The sequence below is a fragment of the Centroberyx gerrardi genome, chromosome 8 (genome assembly GCF_048128805.1).
Source record: "Centroberyx gerrardi isolate f3 chromosome 8, fCenGer3.hap1.cur.20231027, whole genome shotgun sequence".
NCBI lineage: Eukaryota > Metazoa > Chordata > Actinopteri > Beryciformes > Berycidae > Centroberyx > Centroberyx gerrardi.
Genome location: NC_136004.1, coordinates 19,402,526 through 19,422,245, shown reverse-complemented (window position 1 = coordinate 19,422,245; position 19,720 = coordinate 19,402,526). Strand labels below are relative to the sequence as shown.

The window sequence follows — 19,720 nt, the reverse complement described above, 5'->3', positions numbered from 1 at the left end:
ATATTGTCCTTGCGCAATCTCTGCTTGGCTTCTGCTCCCTTCATGTGTTTAATTCTTCTGAGAGAGTGGGAAGCAGAAAAAAAGAGCGTGAGTGAAAGAGATGGCAAGTGATAGATGGAAAGAGGAAGAGAGGGATAGCTAGATTGGATTGTTATCAGCATGTGAGCAATTTTAGTGCTTTGTGCGAGCCTACATCATTAAAATGCTCTGGCACTTAACATTGTGTCTCTGCCATGCTCACTGATTCTCTTTGTCTCTGGCTGCTGAGGTTTAATCTTTTGAAGCCTCTTTTTTGTTTTGTCCCCATACATGATACATGAAGGCAGGGAATGTAGGAGCTGTTCAAGTGAAATGGAAAACCTACACATACAAACACAATTATGTTTTTTTTAACATGGGTACATGCACCCACAATTTATTTATTCTTGGTCACTCTCTGTAGCACTTGGGTATTACAGAGCCAGCATTTTATATTGCACGCTCCCTTTCTCTCTCTCTCTCTCTCTCTCTCTCTCTCTCTCTCTCTCTCTTGCTCACACTCTCTCTCACACACACACACACACAGACACACACACACATACACAAAGATTCACAGTTGAGCTACATAAATAATACTCACATACATTATCACTTGAGCTCAGCCTCTGATAAGCAGCACAAAAAACTGTATCATGCACACATCCATTTTTGGGTGATATAGCTACTGCAGGCTTGTCCCTTGAGTCTATAGAGTGTTTTTTTTCCCAGATGCATATTTTCCTTCTTTCTCAGAAATAGGGTATTAGTCATCCACTGAGCTCTTATAATGGGCATTAATGGGTTCACTCGGAATCCAGCTCTTTTCTTTATTTATTTTATTTATTTTGCCTTTATTTTACCAGGAAGTCCCATTGAGATTCAAAATTTCTTTTCCAAGGAAACCTGGTCAAGAAATGGCAGCAGGGGTCACACAATAAAACATACAATACAGTAGACAATACAAAAATTGTAAAATATGTACAATAAAAAAGAAATTTAGATCAGAAACAGGAGCACACATCTTGCATAAGACTGAGGATAATTTGTTTGAACTGATTTAGGGGAATAAAATTATCTCTAATTATATCCTATCCCTCGTGAACTGGTATAAGTTAGAAGAGAGGATTTAAAGTGAAATTATCATTCAGTTTATTCATCCTGCGTTCCGCGTCTCCCCTCATCTCCCCTCTCTCTCTCAAGAGCTGACTCTGTATTTGGGCAGAGGATGATGTCGTGGCTCCTGCCTTCTACTTATGCACCTGAACCGATCCAGCCAACTCATCCAGAGAGAGACCTCAGCATCGCCCTCATCCTCCACCTCCTCTACTGTAAGTCCAGGATTATGTACCTCTGCTGAATCACAAATGAATCTTCATAAGCCATTAGTCTAATCGTATGCAAACTGTGCAGCATAATGTGTGTGTGTGTGTGTGTGTGTGTGTGTTACCTCTTTTCTAGCTGCAACCTCCTGCACAGCTGTGATGTCCACTGGTCTGGTGTCTAGTCTTTTGCTGCACAGACACCGCAAGGTACATGCACTGTCCCTGTGTGTGTGTGTGTGTGTGTGTGTGTGTGTATGTGTGTGTGTTTGTGTGTTTGTGTCTGTGTGTGTGTTAGTGTCTTCCAAGCAAGGTTTCCCCATGGTGCCGTTACAGTGTCGAATCCTCCTTTGCCCCACTAAGGACCCATCAATACTCCAATATGCTCATAAACTGAATTGGTTTCTGTGGTAGATTATTAGTGTGGCAGTGATTTTCTGAGTCATACTCTCTAGTCTCTATCTAATGTCGCTGGGTGGTTATTGCGTACATCTGATTTTGGAATGAAATTTCTCCTTATCTGTCCCTCTCCTCCACTCCCCCGCTCCCCTCCCAGGGTGTGTGTGCGTCTGCCCTGTGTCGTGATGTGGCCTGGCTGACAGAGGAAGTCTTGTTCAGGAACAAAGATGTGGGCTTTGGGGGAAGTTTGGTAGAAGTGGTCTACTATTCTCTGACGCTGCTCGCCCCTCACCTCTCCATCGCTGCCGCGCCTTCCAGGTTGGGTTTCTTTTTGCGAGAATAGAAAAAGTGAGAGAAGACTGATACGAAGTAAAGAGCAAAACTGTTTTTCTTCGCAAAAATACAATTTCCCTTTCAGTGAAACCTCTGTCTCCGTTTCTGTCCCTTCTTCCATTTGTTCCATGCCTCCCTCCCTTCCTCTTTCTAGGAAAGACCCCTTTATTGCTCCCTGTCCTTCCCTCGCTGCCACACTCAGCCTCTCCCTCCACGCCCAGATTGTCACGCACACCTTTATAATGGAGGCTGTTGGTGGTGAGTAACTATGCATGTGTATGTGTAGCAGACTGTCCTTTCCTACATTCAAGCCTAAATATCATCCTTAGGCCCTGTGTCCTCCAGGCACCTTTTTTTCAGCTAGCAGCGCCAGACGGATGTTTGTGGGAGGCGTTGGCTGTGGCTACTGCTGTTGGCATATGACTATGGAAACATGAATATTTTAAGTTTCAGCACTTGATACTCTGAGTGTTAAAAACATGCCAAGCTTTGAGCGCTGTTGGCTATGTTCAACAGCACATAATTTCCGTTGCACATAATGAGAAACAGAGCCAGAGCCAGAGCCAGGTCACCAGCGGCAGCGCAGATCCCTTTTAGCTGTTGGAGGTGTTTGTTTTCTCAGTTCCTGTTGCTTATTGTCTATCCATTTCCTATTGTGTCAATACATATGACACATAGGGATTGACGTCAAAACCACTATTCGTCAAATACCAGCTAGCGTATTATCCAGGGAAATCAGGCAGCTCCAAGGGCGTTAATCTGTGGCTCACTCTGTGCTTTGACCTCCCTGTGGAGGGGGGCAGGCGAAAAGAAAATTTCCAGACGGGCATGAATAAAATATCACATTATTAATATGATTATACAGATCAATGTCACGACCCTTATTAGTTTAACACCTGCATAAGCCAGTGTAGTATCAAGAGAAGTCATTAAAGGAATAGACCAAGTTTTGGGGAGCTTGTCCTGTTTGGGAGATTGTCGGCTTACACATTAAGCATTTGGTCCAGTGCTCCATGTTAACATTTCAGCATACACTATGGTGAGTGATCATAGGCAACTAGCATTATCTCAAAATGAAGAAAATGAGAACTTGTAGCAGCTCTAAAGTTAAATGCTAAGTATATTTTTAATGATAGCAGCTAAATCTGGCAGATTCTTGTGGATCAGTCGAATTTATATGAAATATGATACAGCAGGAAGGCACTTGGTAGAATTCAAACCTCCGCCAACGCTGAACAATTCTCCAACTTGCAAAGCTGCAGCCTCTGTACCGGTTCATGTTTGTTTATCAGTTGTCTTTGTGTAATGGCAGAAATCATCACCAAAATCAAATCAACTGATTTGGCCAAGTGCGATCAGTCTACCAAATTTCAGCCAAATTCATTCAGAACTTTTTGAAATATCTTGCAAACAAACAGACAAAAAGACAGACAGGGTTGAAAACATGACATCATTTTTACTTCGCCGTTGGAGGTAACAACTTTCTAAAAGCTTCTAAAAGTCGCCTATTATCACTCAACATATGCTGAAGTGTTGGCATGAGGCACCTGAGTGAACGATCTACCGGGGACACACTGATGATTTTGGTGCCATCACTTATCAGCTAAGTTGACAAGTCGACCAATCTCCCACATAGTAGTGGCTGTATTGTTTTAATGTGTGTTGTGTGTGTGTGTGTTTCCTCAGCATGTGCGGTGTCAGCCATGCTGTGCGAGGTGGCCGGCAGCGGCGTCAGCAGCAGGGTGCGGAGCGACGGGGTGGAGGGCGAGCAAGTCAGAGGAGACATGGAGTTTGACGTGGTGCTCTGTCAGTCTGAGCTGACTGAGAGAGCCCTGCAGCTCTGCCATCTCTTGCCTCCAGGCTTTATGCCAGTGGGTTTCACACACACACACACACACACACACACCCATAGAGTGCGTCTCATTCAATGGATGTTTAATGGACCCGAACAGCCATTCATCCTACCCCACTGCCTCTATCTCGGGCAGAGAGAGGTTTTGAATTGTGTGTGTGTGTGTGTGTGTGTGTGTGTGGCTGAGTATGTATGTGTTCCATCTACCTGACTTCAATGGCTCTTAATCAGAGCCAGAAATACTATTCTTTTCTTTTCTCCCTTTGCTCACCTCTCACTTCATTGGTTGCTCTTTCTTGTCTCTCGCGGCTCTGTTTCTCTCCCCATTCCTCACTAAAAAAATATATTTTTCTGTTCTCATCCCCCTGCCGGCCATCTCTCATTCTCCCTCTCTGATCTCAACTACATCTCTACCATGCATCTTATGCCGCCTGCCAGCTGCCCCCCACTGCAGTTCTTAGATATGTGATGGGTTGAAGCTGTCTGCCTCTCTAACTTTGCTTTACCATTGAACTTACCCAGTCCCTCTCTCTCCCTCTCTTCCTGTCTCCCTCCCAAGCCCTGTCAGTCCTCTCAGAGTTTTGCTTTGGATGCAGTGGACAGTCTGGTACGCTGCGGCATCCTGATCATGGAAGAAGTAAGATAAACTTACACAACATTGTCAAAACATACAGAGTTCTACTTCAAAACACTATATATCTGTTTTGGAAAATTCCGTTGCCTGATTGATTGATTGATTGATTGATTGATTGATGTGTTTATTTGAGTGTCCTGCACCATTGATGGTGCCCAGCCCACATAGGCTTACAAGACACTAGACAGCATCAACAGCCAGGATGGCCACATGACAAATCGTAATATACAGTTCCACAAATTCAAAAGGAGAACATTTCAAAAACATTCAATTTCCATGACATAAATGTCCTATTATGTTGGATACAGTGTTCTCTGTCTTAGTTGCCATGCATTTTCTATAAATTTTGCTAAGACAAAAATCTCCTCATTAAAGAGCCAACTCAACATATCACCTTCAGACAACCAAAACAAATCAGGGTTTTTCAACTGAATTTTTTCAAATAGATGATTCCTCATATCACTGTACATGGGGCAGTGAAACACAAAATGAAATTCATCCTCAACAACACCAAGATCACAAAAAACACATAAACGCAGCTCTTCAGGAATACCTTTATATCTGCCTACCTCAATTGCCAGTGGTAAGGTACCAGTTCTTAACTGAGCACATAAGGACCTCTGCCCTCTCTTTAAATTAAATGTTATATAAGGTTCTGTGAAGTAATCTTCTTTAATTTGAACGTAGTTTCTGAGCTTTGGCTTCTTCCAAATCTCCACCTTCCATTGTTCCTTATGGATCTTTAGCAGTTTTTGTTTGACTATATTTATATTACACTGCAAATTGTTCCTGAAGATTATATGTAAATCAGAAAGAGAAAATATTGCAGAAACCTCTCTTGACCAAGGATAACTGTGTGCTCTGTCCCAATTAAAGATCTTTTTGGTCAGCCTTTCCTCTGGCAATTGGACAAGGCGGTTCCACAGCCGAACTATTTCACATCTCTGCTTTACAAGACATGACTCCCATCCCATGTCCCCTTCAATAGCCCCCTTTGCAGTATATTTAAGCACCCCAAGAAAGCACCTCATGGCTCGACTCTGGATAGCATTACAGTCAGGGGCATCCTCAAAACCGCGCACTCCTGCAGCATAAAATAAAATTGCGCTAACCATTGAATCATAAAGTTTTGAAAATGTTGAAAAGCCAAGGTCAGAACACAGTTTCATTTTATTCATCACAGACCCTAACGCTCTTCCTGCTGACTCTGCCAATGCTTTTCTTCCTTCTGAAAAGCTTATGTGTTTTCATTAAAGACAAAACCAAGATATTTATAAGAAGTGGTGTACTTTAAGGGCATTGATCCAAACTGAAATATATGGTTGCTCTGCTGTTCACATTGCTTTCTAAAATGTATAATCTGTGTTTTTTTCACTGTTAATAGCAAGTCTCCATTTACTGCACCATAAACTCATAATATTCACCATTTTTTGTAAATTAAACTATTTCTCGGCAACCAACAAAATGTCATCAGCATACAACAGAATACTTAAGTTCATATTGTCAATCGATATACCTAGATCAGCCTGCTTGATTTCTTGAGCTAAGTCATTTACATAAAGGGCAAATAAAGTGGGGGAGAACACATCTCCCTCCTTCACCCCAAATGGAGTAGGAAACCAGCCAGTCCTGAAAATATTTAACTGCAAACATGCAACTGGGGCATTGTACAAAGCTTTGATGGCATTATAAAATTTACCATCAATACCAGAGCAAATTAACTTATACTCCAAACGATCTCTATTGATCCAATCAAAGGCTTTCTTGAAATCAACAAAACAAGCAAATGTGTTTTTACCCCTCGTGTAGTCTAGCTCTCACCACAGAGGATATGGCATAAATATGATCAATACATGCCCTGTTTTTCCTAAAACCATTCTGCTCATCCACCAACACTCCATGAAACTCTAAGTAATTATTAAGTCTATTATTAAGGACACCTGAATACAATTTATAAACTGTACTGATCAAGCTGATACCTCTGTAATTTAATGGAACTCTAGGGTCGGCTTTTGCAGATTTAGGGATGGGTTTATTATGGATTTATTCCACACAGACGGAATAATACCATTGTGAAAGCACGTTTGACATAGACAATGTAAAATATTCAACATATTAGGAGTTTTAAGGACCTCATTAGGGAGGTCCTCAACACCCACAGCTTTATTTAGTTTAGCTCTATCTACTACCCTCTGCACCTCCTCTAGTGTGATCTCACTATTCAGCATATGGTTTAGGCGATATGCTGTATTACCCATCCCCTTTTCAAGCTCACATTTTAATTTACAGATTTCATTTAAGAATTGACCATTAAATAGAGGACTACTACTACATGCATACAAATTACTATAATCCCACTTCTTTAATATCTGTTCAGTCTCAAATGAAGATTCACCATTTTCCATTAGGATCTACATTGGAATCAGCTTGCTCTTTTTTGGACCCAATTTATTTATTTCCCTCCAAAATTGCTGTGGATTACTAATCTGTAATTGTTCTAACTGGAGAGTTTGTCCTTTCTTAAAACGTGAAGTTCATTCAACATTTATAGAATCTGGTCTGTAAAAGTGTTATAATTTTGTCAACCAACACCTTAAGTTATCCAATATTCAGCAGCATTATTTGTTTTAATTTGGTGCCACCAATTATTTTCTAAGAGTAAGTGTCACTTTTTTATAATAAATTGCGGCAGGATTCACAATCACCAGATAGAAATGGTTACAGTCTGATATACTGTATGTTTGTTTGACTTCTTTGTCCTCCCTTCCTCCTTATTTTCCCTGCTCCGTCCGTTCTCCCCTCCATGCTGTGTAGGTTCCCAGGGACGTTCCTATCTGTGATTTCTGGAAGAAGCAGGGCACTCTGTCCTGGAGCACCACTGACGACCCGTATCACAGCGACTCCGACTGTGAGGAGCCGGACTCACATTCCTACAAGGTACAGAAGAGCAGTCGTCTCGGCATTGTTGGTGCCCCGTGGCTCCTTAGCCTGCTATAGACTACAGCAGTGATTCTCAACCTTTTTCATATCAAGGACCCCTAATTTAGTCCACATTAGAGCCACGGACCCCCATTTGATGAGATTTTATCTCTCAGACCAAAATCTGAGAATATTTTAATTGTTAGATATGATTTTGTCCAGAATTCCATGACTATCTGTATTGTAGGTAGAGAGATAACAGTGAATTGTGATAACTTCTTGTAAATTAAATAATGCTGAAGTTTAACAATTCACCAATTTCCTGGAACCTCCTCAAGGACCCCTGGTGGTCCCCGGATCCCATGTTGAGAAGCACTGAGCTACAGGGATAAGGGCGCCTGAGCTTGTTTGAGGGGAAAAAAACATCATAACAATTTTAAAAATTAAAAAAAAATCCCATGCTACCCCGAGCTACACGGCACCATAGGTGGCTGCCTACAGGGGGCGTAAAAAATGAGAGAAACACCACATGAAAAAGGACTTTGAACTAACCTACTTTGAAGTAAATAAATCATTACAAAAGCGCCTACACAGATGAGTCATATTAACTTGAATTCCAATTAGTTGTATGTCAGCTTTAAAAGAATGATGTGAGTTTTCAAAGCAACGTGAGGTGCAAGAACACACTCTTTCCAACATATCGAATGTATTAAAAAAAAATCACATTTTGTCACGTTTTTTGTCACATTTTTGACCAATGCACAAAGGTTTCTTACAGTGTAATCTGTCAACTGAATATGATAGCCCAATAAACCAAAAGCATTAAGCTTTTCCAAATGTTAAATGCATAAATAAGTAGATAAATAAATGAATACATAAAATTGCATTGCAGCTCCTTTCATAGCAACCACAAAACTAAATGAGTTTTTTTAAATTCATTTGAATATTCATTGCAGCCTAGTTCATAGCAACCACAAAACAATAGCCTGGAAAATGACCACAGAATTGAATCAACACCTCTGTGAAACCATCTCAACAAAACTACACTGTGAGCTTCACAGACCTGGTATTTGTGGCAGAGCTGCAATTTGGAAACCCTTTGTATCCGAAGCCAATGCATAAAGACGCATGTCTTTGTGTGAGCAGCACAAAAACCCCTGAGCAAAAAAAAGTGATAGTAAAAAGTAATTCGGTCTGATGAGTTTTATTTCACCCTTTTTCCTCCATCTGGATGAGTTTTACGCTTGGAGACAGCCAAAGGATGCCTTCAGCCCACGATGTCTGTTGCAAACTGTTCAACATGCTGTAATAATATGGGCGGCCATTTGGTGGGACTCATTACATTGGATGATTGCTCTGCACGGTCATTTAACGACCAAGAAATATGAGGCCATTTTACAGAAGCAGCTGCACTTTACGGTGCAAACACTGCTCCCACATGTTCCCATATTACAAGGTGATAATGATAATGATAATAATTAAAGATGATAAGAGAGGTTTCATGAACGCCGGAATGATGTCACTTTCAACGTCGTCCATGACCTCCCTACTCGCCAGATGTGAATGTTATTGAACTTTTATGGGAAGTTCTGGAGTGTTAAGTAGATTTCCACCTCTCCTTCATGCGTCAAAGAACTGGAGGCTTTACTTCTTGAAGTATCTTGGTACACACAGTAGTTCAGGACTTGTATGACAGCTTTCCAAGGAGGACTGAAGCACTTTTAGGTACTTGATTTTCATATATTGTTAGGTGTTCCGGTTATTTTGTCCACCTCCTCTACATCGCCTGTGTCACCAACCACCACTGCTGAGGAGACATGCACACAGAAACACCCAGCCAACACATAAACAGTGGCTCAGTGACACATACCATGTATTGGCAATATAATGGCCATACATCTAACATCTGTCAGCCTTTGGCATGTGCCGTCGTCTTCTCTCTCCCATCTTCCCTACCATTTTCCACTGTTCTCACAAGTTTCAGTTTACATGAAAATAATCCTTTAAAAATGCTCTTTCATTCCTGCAAACCCCTCCATTCTTATTTTGCTTTTTCTGTCCACTCCTCCTCCAGTTTCAGTCATTTCTGTCTCCTTTTCTAGTTGAGCCAGCCAACCCAGTGTCCAGAGATGCTCTTCTTCCTCTGCAGTATGCTGGCTGGCCATCTGAGGGCACTGTGTTGGACCACGGAGGGCCTGGACCTCCTACACACACCTCTGCCAGGTGTGTGTGTGTCTAAGGCACAATGCTTATGATCCATATTGCTCCATGATCAATATTGTGATGTTCATTAGTTGTGTTGTTAGTGTCTGTTAAGGGATAGAAGGAGGCATTCTCTTGTCTTTAGCATAAACGTTAGCATAAACTGTGTGTGTGTGTGTGTGTGTGTGTGGTGGGATGTGAGGGAATGTATAGTCTAATCTGTAGATGACAGATTCCTATTGAGAAAAGTGCCAGAATAGCTTGTGCAGTTCATGATAATACCAAGTCATCATGAATGTTTATCACAGTTCCATGTCTTTGATATTCATGTTTCGCCCTGAGCCATTTCCCCATCTGCTATGACCTGCTGACTCACCCACCTGTCATGAGTATTTGTTAGCATTGTCATTAAACCAAGAGCACTCCATATAATATCTTGGTAGACTGAGTTTGCATCCCCACCTCCCTTTGAGTGGAATAATTGGCTCCATTTCGGTGTTTTTTCCCCCTGCAGAGGCGCAGTGTGTCGCTCAGATACACGCCCATCTATGTGACACAGCGGATAAGAACAAACAGCACTATGGTGAGAACAACGCCGCATCCCCACCCACCACTCATACTCATATTCACATTCACACACACACACACACACACAGATTTCTCAGCACCCCGACTTTAAAAGCCCAGCATTATGCCTCTTCCCACTGATTCAGTCTTTATCAGACTCAAATCTCATGCTGTCTTTCTCTCCTCATATAAGACAACCAGAAATTACCCAAATGACACCCTTCAATAATACACAGTATTAAAAAAAATGACATCAATCCCTCTGGTAATGGCTTTGTTCTGTTATACCGACCTGTTTTTTCTATATTGGATATCTGTGTGTTCTTTTGATTCATGTGCGTCTTTGTGCCATATCTCACAGAGAGCTGCTCGGAGGAGGCTGCACGCACCGCAGTTAGAACACTAATAGACCTGGGGGTGAGTGACAGGCTGTGTGTGTGTGTGTGTGTGTGTGTGTGTGTGTGTGTGTCTAAATCTGTCTCGCTGTAGAGAATTCAAGGTTGACTTGGGACTGAAAGTTGAGGCCCAAAAAAAATACTGAACTGAAAAAAAATTCAGTTCAAACGTGTATCTGTACCCAGTTGAGCCTAAATCCAACTAAAGCCCCACATAGTGAATAATTCACTGATTATAAATAGCTAATAACATTTTTCAACAATATTCTTGAGCCCGAGCTCAACCTGAACAGCCAACCTAATATTGATGCATTAAGTGAGAAATTCAGTCCTTGTTTGAGGGAGAAATGTCAAGCTATAAAGAGAATTCAGTGGGCCAAGGACACAAGTGATTTAAATTAGAAAGAGGAAAAGGAAGGTCCTGTCAGCACTCATCCTTATTCTCTCCACTGTGGCAGTGTAATTTACATGGACGCTGCAGCCCTGCTCTTTAAAGGAGAATACTAATGTTATTTAGAGTTATAACCCATTTCTACATCTAGTTCACATTCCCCCCAGTCATTTTGCAATGCGTGCCGTATGTTATTACTGTAGATATTTTAACATTTACTTGTTTATCATCGTTTTTAAAATAGGCTACAAATTTTACAGTGTGAAACCTAGCTTGAAATTGACTGCTGTCCCTGCTAACAAAGACACCCAAAATAAAAACAAATGGATGTGACAGTAAATTCTGTAAGGCGACATGTTTTTGAGGGATTATTTCCGGGCAGAGACTTTCATTTCTGCCTGTCTGTGTCAGGTGATTGACCTGATATGGAAACTCTGGCACAGCAAAAGAATAAAATAAAAACTTTGACAAAAACCAAATGAAAGCTTCATGTTTACTATGATGGATTATCGAGCTCGGGCAATTTTGTTGAAGTTGTTTTTCATACTGTACAAAAATGAATGGCAGCAAATGGCTTTTTCTGAATGTAAGGGAACAAGCTCTGATATCTCCAACTATGCTGACTGTGTACAGACACCAGAAGGAATTGTGTAAAGGAGAGGGGCAACTTAGACAATTGGCACAAACTTAAAAAAAAAAAACACTGGTATCATCTTTTCACTCAGCCCTGCAAGTTAGAAAAAGAGACAGTCTCCACACGCATCACTGTCTCCTGTCACTCTGTGGGCTGGGAATCGCTGCCTTTAAAAATAGAGCATCATTGCCCTATATATCTACAATGATCTCATGAGGTCATTGTTAACTTTTTTATTAAGGTTATTATACAAGAAACTGTCATTATATCTCGCTTGTCTGTAAGATTTGACAACTGATTTGAATTCAAGAATGTCAAGACTGCTTTGCTTTACAAGTTCCACAGGTGACAAGGGAATTAGGGAAAGCTGCTTCTGGTTTTTATGCACCTGGAAAATAGAGCAAACGACGGTACAATCTGAAGTTTGTCTCGCTCATCCCTCCTATTTCAGACCTTACTGAGTGAATAAGGTGGTTCAATGTTGTGGTTCTTTGTAACGTCTTTACCTGCGTTTGTTGTTTGTCTTGTCTTTTTGAAGTGTTCTTGTTTTGAAATGTCTCGTTTTTATCTTTTCTCATGTCAAGTGTTTTGTTTTTTGGGGTTTTTTGCCCTTGTACACAGAGCACACCGCTAAAGATAAGAAACGCTCCGCTGTCTGAATGTTACCCTGTTTAAATAAAGGCTGTTGAATAAAAAGAGCGTTTTGGACGTGAGTGTCCTGACTGTGTCCTGTTTCTGTGTCCTCAGGTCCTTGTGGAGGAGCAGCAGAGGGGGGGCGTCTCCCTGGGGCTCAGTCTTCTCTTCCAGCTGGCCGACAACAGGCAGAAACTGCACCGCTTCATCTCACAATACCTCTACAACTAATGGCACACTGTATGTTTAATTGAACAGTGCGACTCAAGGCCTTGACCACGCATTCTTAGTTTGCAACATCTGACCTAGCCTCTGTTAAAGTGTCAGAGAAGCTTTTGTTTAGTCGAAGGACGGTGCACATTGAGCCGGCATGCTTGCATCGTAAGGTTAATTGCAGTTTGAGTTTTCAGTGATGGGACGCTGATTTTTAGTTTATCTTTAGCAATAGCATTAGCATAAAGCCACAGGAGATAAGGATTATTAAGTCCCTGTAATCAGTTGACTACTTATTTAAGTTGCTGCTCTGTACAGCTTGTGTTTTGACTTCGGTTATGTTGAAATGAAGACTTGAAGAGTTTAATTTGTATACTACATGGACATTTTTTTTAGTTCTTATGTTTTTATTGTAGTTTTTCACAATTTGATAAATGTTCATGTCGACAATAAACAGTATCTTTTATTTTTTTTTGGCTTATTTCATCATTAACATCGCAAGACTCATGTAAAAAGACTAAGAAACTTTATACCAGCATATTCTTCCCACTCTGAACAGACGTGTTTTTTTTCCAAGCCACTCATCATTCGGAGGAGCCCTCCTCCTGAGTGAAGCCCTGCCAGTGCTGAGTCAGACCTCAGGAGACCCCGTGCGTTCAGGGAAGACCTTTTGACACCGAGACGCAGAGAGAAATCAATGCCTCGTTTTGAAGAGAAGAGCTTTCTCTGGCAGGCATAATATTTGGGAATTTACAGCAGTCTGTTTGTACAGTGAGGAGTCGGTGCGGCTGTTTTTCCCCCGAACTCGAGGACCAACTAAAGCCGTAGTTGTTTGGCGCTCATCTACCATGAAACACTAGTGCCACCCAGTGTTGAACTGCACGTACTGCACCATTCATCCATCCTCAACACTATTCACACATACATCCCTTACTCCTTCTTTACATTTAGACAAGTGTTTTTACTACCATGCCAGTTTGATGAGTTTTGCCTCATTTTGAGTCAAAATATTTCATAATTACACATAATGCTGTGGCCCTAGTTTCAGTGTTTTGGTATAGTGTGATTGATTGATTTAGTCACTAACTCAATGATTAAACCATTACCCAGGTACAAAATGTCACCTCGTCACTCTGCTTGAAAATATAGATGGTCAGTCAGTAGTTTCTCCTCCGGTAATCTCCTCAGTGATTTCAATGAAAGTTCAGTGAGCTGTACATGACTTAAAGCCCAGGTTGAAATAATTATGAAGAATTCCTCCCAGGCAATGTAAGGGACAAATTAACATTTTGCTGTTTCTTTTGATGGATTCTCCCCATTACTGAAACTCTGCTTACTTTTTCTGCAAGAGGGAGCGTTTTAACTTTCTAACTGAGTAGACACAAAGTTTTTTATAGAATTTATTATATCTATATTAGACATGATCGGATATACTTTATATTTTTTAAAAAGTCAGTGGGTTCACATGCTTTCTACTGTAACAGTATAGCGTGAGTGGGTGGCAGCTGAAGGAGGGTATTTTAAGAGATGCAGACTGCAGGGGTGATGACCAAATAGCGGGGGTTGAAATGCAAACATCATGATGAGTCATGTAATTATATTGTGTGGTATTTAAAAATACCACGCTTTTCCTGCCATATAATCACTGTGCAAACATGAATTAAACATTCATCACAAAGCATATATTGTAAAATATCTCCAGTCGACTTCGGCAGTCGGGCAGGAAAAAAAACATTTTAATATTTCTGAAAATCTTTTTTTTTTACATGTGTTTCATCATGTAAAACAATGGTTTTGGATTGAGTGTAAGTTTAGTTAACCGATCACATTCCTCCATGGATTGTTCTGAGGAGTTTCCTCCCAGCTGTCTTGGTGTCAGACCACTTTGTTCAGTATAGAGCCCACTTGGTCTATCTGGCACTCCACAATGTCTCCTTTCTGAGGGGAAAAAACAAAACAAACACTTGATTAAAACACATTTTCTCCACTTTAGATGGAACCACTTTCTTTCCCATCTAGCAAAATAATTTACAGATCCTTTAAGGACTATACATAATGCTTATAACGGCATATGCTGCATCGCTTTTCTTTTATGTGCAATGTAATGTGTATCACACACAGTGCAGCCATTAAGTCCTTTTGCGTAAAGAGAAGGTTTAAACTGGGTTTGAGCTGTAGCTAAGGACAATACGCCAGTGCAAAGTGGTTCTACGTGATGTAATAGTTGTGCCCTGATCACTTTTGTCAGAAGTATGAAATCACCTTGAGGAAGACAGGTGGCTTTCTGAACACACCCACACCTGGAGGAGTGCCTGTCAGGAACACATCTCCAGGAGTTAAGGTCACAAACCTAACAGAGGAGAAAAACACACACACTGTAAGACCAGATTCACTGAAGGTTTGTGCAGGGAGGAGCATACGCTATATCACCAATATTCACTAACCAGGTGCAATGAGTGGAAAATGTGCCTAATAGTCCTGGTCAAAAAAAGAAAGCCTCTTTGCACCTGACATGGTCATGCATGAGTAAATATATATATGCAAATCTATATTTTGCCCTTTTAATAGCGATTTGTAGGCGTGGCCATGGAAATCAACAATAGCATCCAATTCACTAACACTTCGCAACACCAACTTTCCCCGAGTTATTTTAGTGCATATAAGATCCTTTGAAACATGGCGTGAAGACTTTGTGGAGAGAGATCAGTTTGGACATTCAGAATGGTGGATGTCATTGCTGCAAGACAGCAAGTCAGGCAAGCATGAGACAGGGTTTTCAGTCCTAGAAATTCAAATCAGACCAGAAAACGCTCCAATTAGAAAGGGCACTTCAGGCCACAGGGGTGCCAGTCTTGGTGGATTAGTGCTGCAGCTGAAGCACGTAATTTGCACTTGCATGTTGAGGGCTTGGTTGTGCCACAATTTCATTTGTATAATTTCTTTGAGTAAGATGAAAGCTCTTAACTCAGGTAACTGAGATGCAAAAAAAAACATGCAAATTGCCCTCACAATGCAATCTTAGTGAATTTGAAGTGTTAGAACCAGGTTAGAACACGCACTGTCTCTGTAAAGTGCTTGTGCAAAGAGACCATCATCATGAGCAGCAATAGTGTAGCAACTGGACTTACTTTGAGACCCAGGCAACCAGTTTCTCTGTCTTGAAGATCATCTGATCAGTGTTGCTGCTCTGCATCGTCTCTCCATTAACTAGGCAGCGAATACCCAGGTTGTGAGGATCTGGAAGTCCAATGAGTGAAGAAACACCTCGGTCAATATTCCTGTTTATTCCTCTTTTGATACGACTAATGTTTTGTGGTTGTCCTGCTGTTCCGATCAACTAAGGATTTAGATTCAATTTTCAGAGAATTGCAGCTTGTTGATGCTTGTTAATGTTGCTGATAGAAACAAAATCACTACTAATTGCTTGATTCACCACCATCATCATTAATTCCCTTCCCTCCCTCTCTCCTAGCTGCAGTTTTTCCCTCCCCTCTCCCTCTCACCCGTCACAGCGTCGGTGGTCACCAAGGCGGGGCCGAGAGGACAGAAGCTGTCAAATGTTTTTCCCAGCAGCCACTGCCTCCCGTTGCGGTTCATCTGCCAGTCCCGCGCGCTGACGTCATTGGCCACAGTGAAGCCTGCCACATACGAGAGGGCCTCTTCCTCCTGAGCAGCAAGAGGGGTGTCAAAAGTCAGAATGGTGCTCTGTTGGCTTACAAAGTGTTACATCTGTCTCCTTTTAAATCACAGGGGTTGTGACGCTCACCTTGATGTTCTTTCCCCTTCGTCCAATCACAAAGGCCAACTCCACCTCCCAGTCCACCTCCTTCAGTCAGACAAGAGAGACTGTGATAAAGCTGTTATCAAAAATCAAGTCTGCTTGATGACACCTATCCAGGATTTGGTCAGTATTACCTCAATACAGATCTCAAGGTAGGGACATTCATGTGGCAAAAATGTCTAATTTTGCTTGTCTGTTTTTCTAATATACTGCAAAAAAAAATCCATCGTAAGTCATTTAATATTGAGTCTTAAAATCGTACTTTTCCTAAAACAAGTGAAAAATCTGCCAATGGGGTGAGGTGATTATACTTTTTTTACAAGTCAAATCAATTTGTTTCAGGAATTTCCTTGAATCAAGTGACATCATCTTATTAGTGGAGTGCTTCACCTTTTTTCAAGATATTCAAAAAAATCCTTAAACAGGTGAAACGGCACTTATCTCCCACAAAGGGCAGATTTTTTTCCCTTGTTTTAAGGAAAACAGGATTTTATGACTCGACACCAGACTAAATGACTAGTTAGGATAGATATTGTATTTCTTGCTGTGTCCGCTCGCACCTGGCTCTCGGGGGGCAGAGTGATGTCATCGTACGGTCCTGTGATGGCGCTGGGGAACTTGCTGAAGATGATGGGTTTTTCTGGGATGGGGGCGTTCTGTTCCAGGCAGTGGTCGCGGTAATTCATACCCACACACACCACTTTCTCTGGCGCCAGGACAGGAGACAGCAGCCTGACGTCCGACCGCTCCACCACACACTGACCGGATGACAAGGCTCTGGGAAGACGAGGAAGAAGAAGATAAAGGGTAACGTCAAGTCACAAGGGCTGACCACAACAGGCAAAGCAAGAGAAAGAAGTGGAACAGGAGAAAGGGGGACAGTGAGTAAGAGTTGAGTGTTACTGGAGTAATAATATGGTCAGAAGGGACTGCATGTGTGTGTGTGTGTGTGTGTGTGTTTGTGTGTGTGTCAGGGTTAAGGTCAATTCATGAATGAACTCGCTACTTCCAATTAAACTGAGGAATTTGAATTTGAAAAAACCTACAGGAAACAGAATTGGAATTGAATTGGAATTTCAGGAGGTTGAATTTAATTCAATGCAATTTTGTGAAATTCCATGTTTTTTTTGTTGTTTTTTTCTTACTACATATCTGAGATTACACTTAGTATATTATCAATACTGAATATCATAAAATGTTTAAGGTGCCTTTCAGGTGGTATTTGATGCAGAACATGTAATCGTAATACATACATTATGATTGAATGCATTTGATTTGCTTAACTGTCTTGTATTTGATTCATAATGTTTGATTCATAATGTTTAGCAAGTCAAGACAACCTCTCTTCGAAGTGGAATTTCATGGAATTTAATGAAATTCAATTCTGTTTCCTTTCATTCCAATTCAATTCCAATTCTGTTTCCTTAGAGCTGGGTGCAATTCCAATTCCAACCAATTACCACTTGAAATTTACCTTGCATTCTCAATTCTATTAATGAATGGCCCCAACCCTGGTGTGTGTGTGTGTGTGTGTGTGTGTGTGTGTGTGTGTGTGTGGGTGTGTGTGTGTGTGTGTGTGTGTGTGTGTGTGTGTGTGTGATACCTCTGTGCACACTCCAGACCCTTGTCTCCCAGCTCCAGCAGCTCTCTCACAGTGGAGGGCATGGAGGGGTCGAAGGCCTTCAGGTCGACCACGCCGAGCCCCTCACCTTGCTCCACTCCCACTCTTATCGCCCCTTCATCGCCGCGGCGATGAAACTGCACCAATCGCATCGGTGCACCGCACAAGCCACGCCTCTGTGGGTTTTCCGTTAGCCTATGAGAGAAGCTCCTCAAGATGTGCAGGGAGCGAAGAGGAAGTCTCATCTATTTAGGGAAGAGAAAGAATTAAAAACCGAGACAAACTGAAAATTTGATCAATTTCTCTGAGGTTGCTTTTGTTCTCTGGATGCAAAATACATGTTCATGCACTGTGCTCAAGGTTCCCACCATGGCCCTGATGCAACATCCATGACTTTTCTATGACTTTCCATACCTAGGTCAGACCGCTGTCTGGTTTGTTAATGTTTTGTCAGCTCAGAAAAGCTGTAAAACAGTAAACAGTCTGGGCTCCATGGCAGTTGGGCTTGCCATGGAAAAAAACAGCTGAAACCACCAGCTAATGCAATAAATGTGTGAAACAAGTTGAAAAATACATTCTGGTATGTTCCTGTAAAGTGAAACATTTTTTAAATTCCTTGATATTCCTTGACTTACCCAGAGAATTTATCAAATTCCCTGACTTTATATATAGCTCTGATACTCCAGAAATCCCATGACCAGTGTGTTAAAAGGGCTTTTGAATTACCATCAAAATTAGTCTGTGGAGAAGTGGCTCCTAAAACGTGCAAAGTACAAAATTATGTAAACACGCCTGCCACCTGGTACAATTATCAGTGTCTGCAATTACTGTACTTGATAATGCATCTGTAAATCCTAATCACGATAAGAAAACCAGACAGCAAAGTATCTAAATAAACAGACAGCTTCATTTACAGCCTGCCTACCTGCTGGACTTCCTGCAGCTCGAGCGTGGCTCTGCAGAAATTATTCTTATCTTTGCGATAACGTCATTTCAAGAAGAAGATGACACTAATGCTACCAGAATAATGTGGAAACTACTCTGCATTTCCATGCCCTTTGGACTTGGTCACTCACCTCTCCTGTTTTGCACAAAACCCATTACTTGCAGGGGTATGCACTTCCGGGTTTGTGTTTGTAGTACGTGAGGTCAGAACTGTCAAAGCGTAACAAATGAAGTATCCAGCGCTAACGATGAAGCGCAGCCGATTATTATTACCATATAATGTAGAGAAATAATAGTTACATTGCTCTAATAATTATATTAACGCTCCGTTTCACGTTTTCGAATCAGATAAAAACTACAATTCCCGGCAGTAAGAACGGCTAATCACCAATGCTGCCTTCCTGTGCTGTGGGAAATATTGCAATCACGACTTGAGCGTACATGAATGACCCAAAGAAGTAATAAATACGACTAAATACGAATTATTAGTATTTTTTATATGTTCTTATTTTCATCCTTTGCGTAAATTTTTCATCCTTTCATCATTTGCTGACGTTTACCTTCTTCTTCTTCCCCTCTTCTTTTCCTTCCTCTTCACTGAGGATCCAAGGTTGGTTTCGTGTGTTGTGCTTTGTTAAGTTTGTTATGCATCCTTCCTTGTGTTTGTTCCATTTTGTTTGCAGACTGCATCATTTTGTTTTGTGATTGATTGTTGACAAGTTGGGTTCGTTTTCTGTAAAGTCCTTTGAGACATGTTGTGTGGTGAAGGGCTATAGGTTTGATTTTACTTGATATTTGACATTTTATCCTCTTCATTGAGCAGCTGCAGCATAAAGTAGCACTGTACCGCTTGATTTCTAAAAT

The 19,720-nt window shown here is 41.3% G+C and overlaps 2 protein-coding genes across 3 annotated transcripts in view; one reads left to right on the top strand and one right to left on the bottom strand.

The window, feature by feature from the left end:
- gpat2 (glycerol-3-phosphate acyltransferase 2, mitochondrial) overlaps positions 1-12,527 on the top strand; it is a 28,559-nt gene extending 16,032 nt beyond the window's left edge. The window contains exons 12-22 of the mRNA XM_071919941.2: positions 1,219-1,346; positions 1,477-1,547; positions 1,894-2,054; positions 2,224-2,327; positions 3,756-3,940; positions 4,481-4,558; positions 7,370-7,492; positions 9,577-9,697; positions 10,191-10,259; positions 10,605-10,660; positions 12,411-12,527. Coding sequence (XP_071776042.1) covers positions 1,219-1,346; positions 1,477-1,547; positions 1,894-2,054; positions 2,224-2,327; positions 3,756-3,940; positions 4,481-4,558; positions 7,370-7,492; positions 9,577-9,697; positions 10,191-10,259; positions 10,605-10,660; positions 12,411-12,527 — 1,213 coding nt within the window. The remainder of the gene's footprint in view (positions 1-1,218; positions 1,347-1,476; positions 1,548-1,893; positions 2,055-2,223; positions 2,328-3,755; positions 3,941-4,480; positions 4,559-7,369; positions 7,493-9,576; positions 9,698-10,190; positions 10,260-10,604; positions 10,661-12,410) is intronic.
- Positions 12,528-14,192: 1,665 nt separating this feature from the next.
- fahd2a (fumarylacetoacetate hydrolase domain containing 2A) lies at positions 14,193-19,030 on the bottom strand. Of its 2 annotated transcripts, none has more exons than XM_078285221.1 (8): positions 18,988-19,030; positions 17,894-18,156; positions 16,851-17,067; positions 16,276-16,335; positions 16,013-16,175; positions 15,638-15,746; positions 14,772-14,859; positions 14,193-14,447 (listed from the first exon to the last, which is right to left on the bottom strand). In XM_078285221.1, exons 2-8 carry the CDS (start codon positions 18,154-18,156, stop codon positions 14,385-14,387), a joined length of 963 nt encoding a protein of 320 aa, XP_078141347.1. In that variant the 5' UTR covers positions 18,988-19,030; the 3' UTR covers positions 14,193-14,384. The 2 variants fall into 2 exon arrangements, with proteins under 2 accessions (XP_078141347.1, XP_071775625.2); XM_071919524.2 differs by lacking the exon at positions 18,988-19,030 and adding an exon at positions 18,837-18,979.
- Positions 19,031-19,720: the final 690 nt, after the last annotated feature.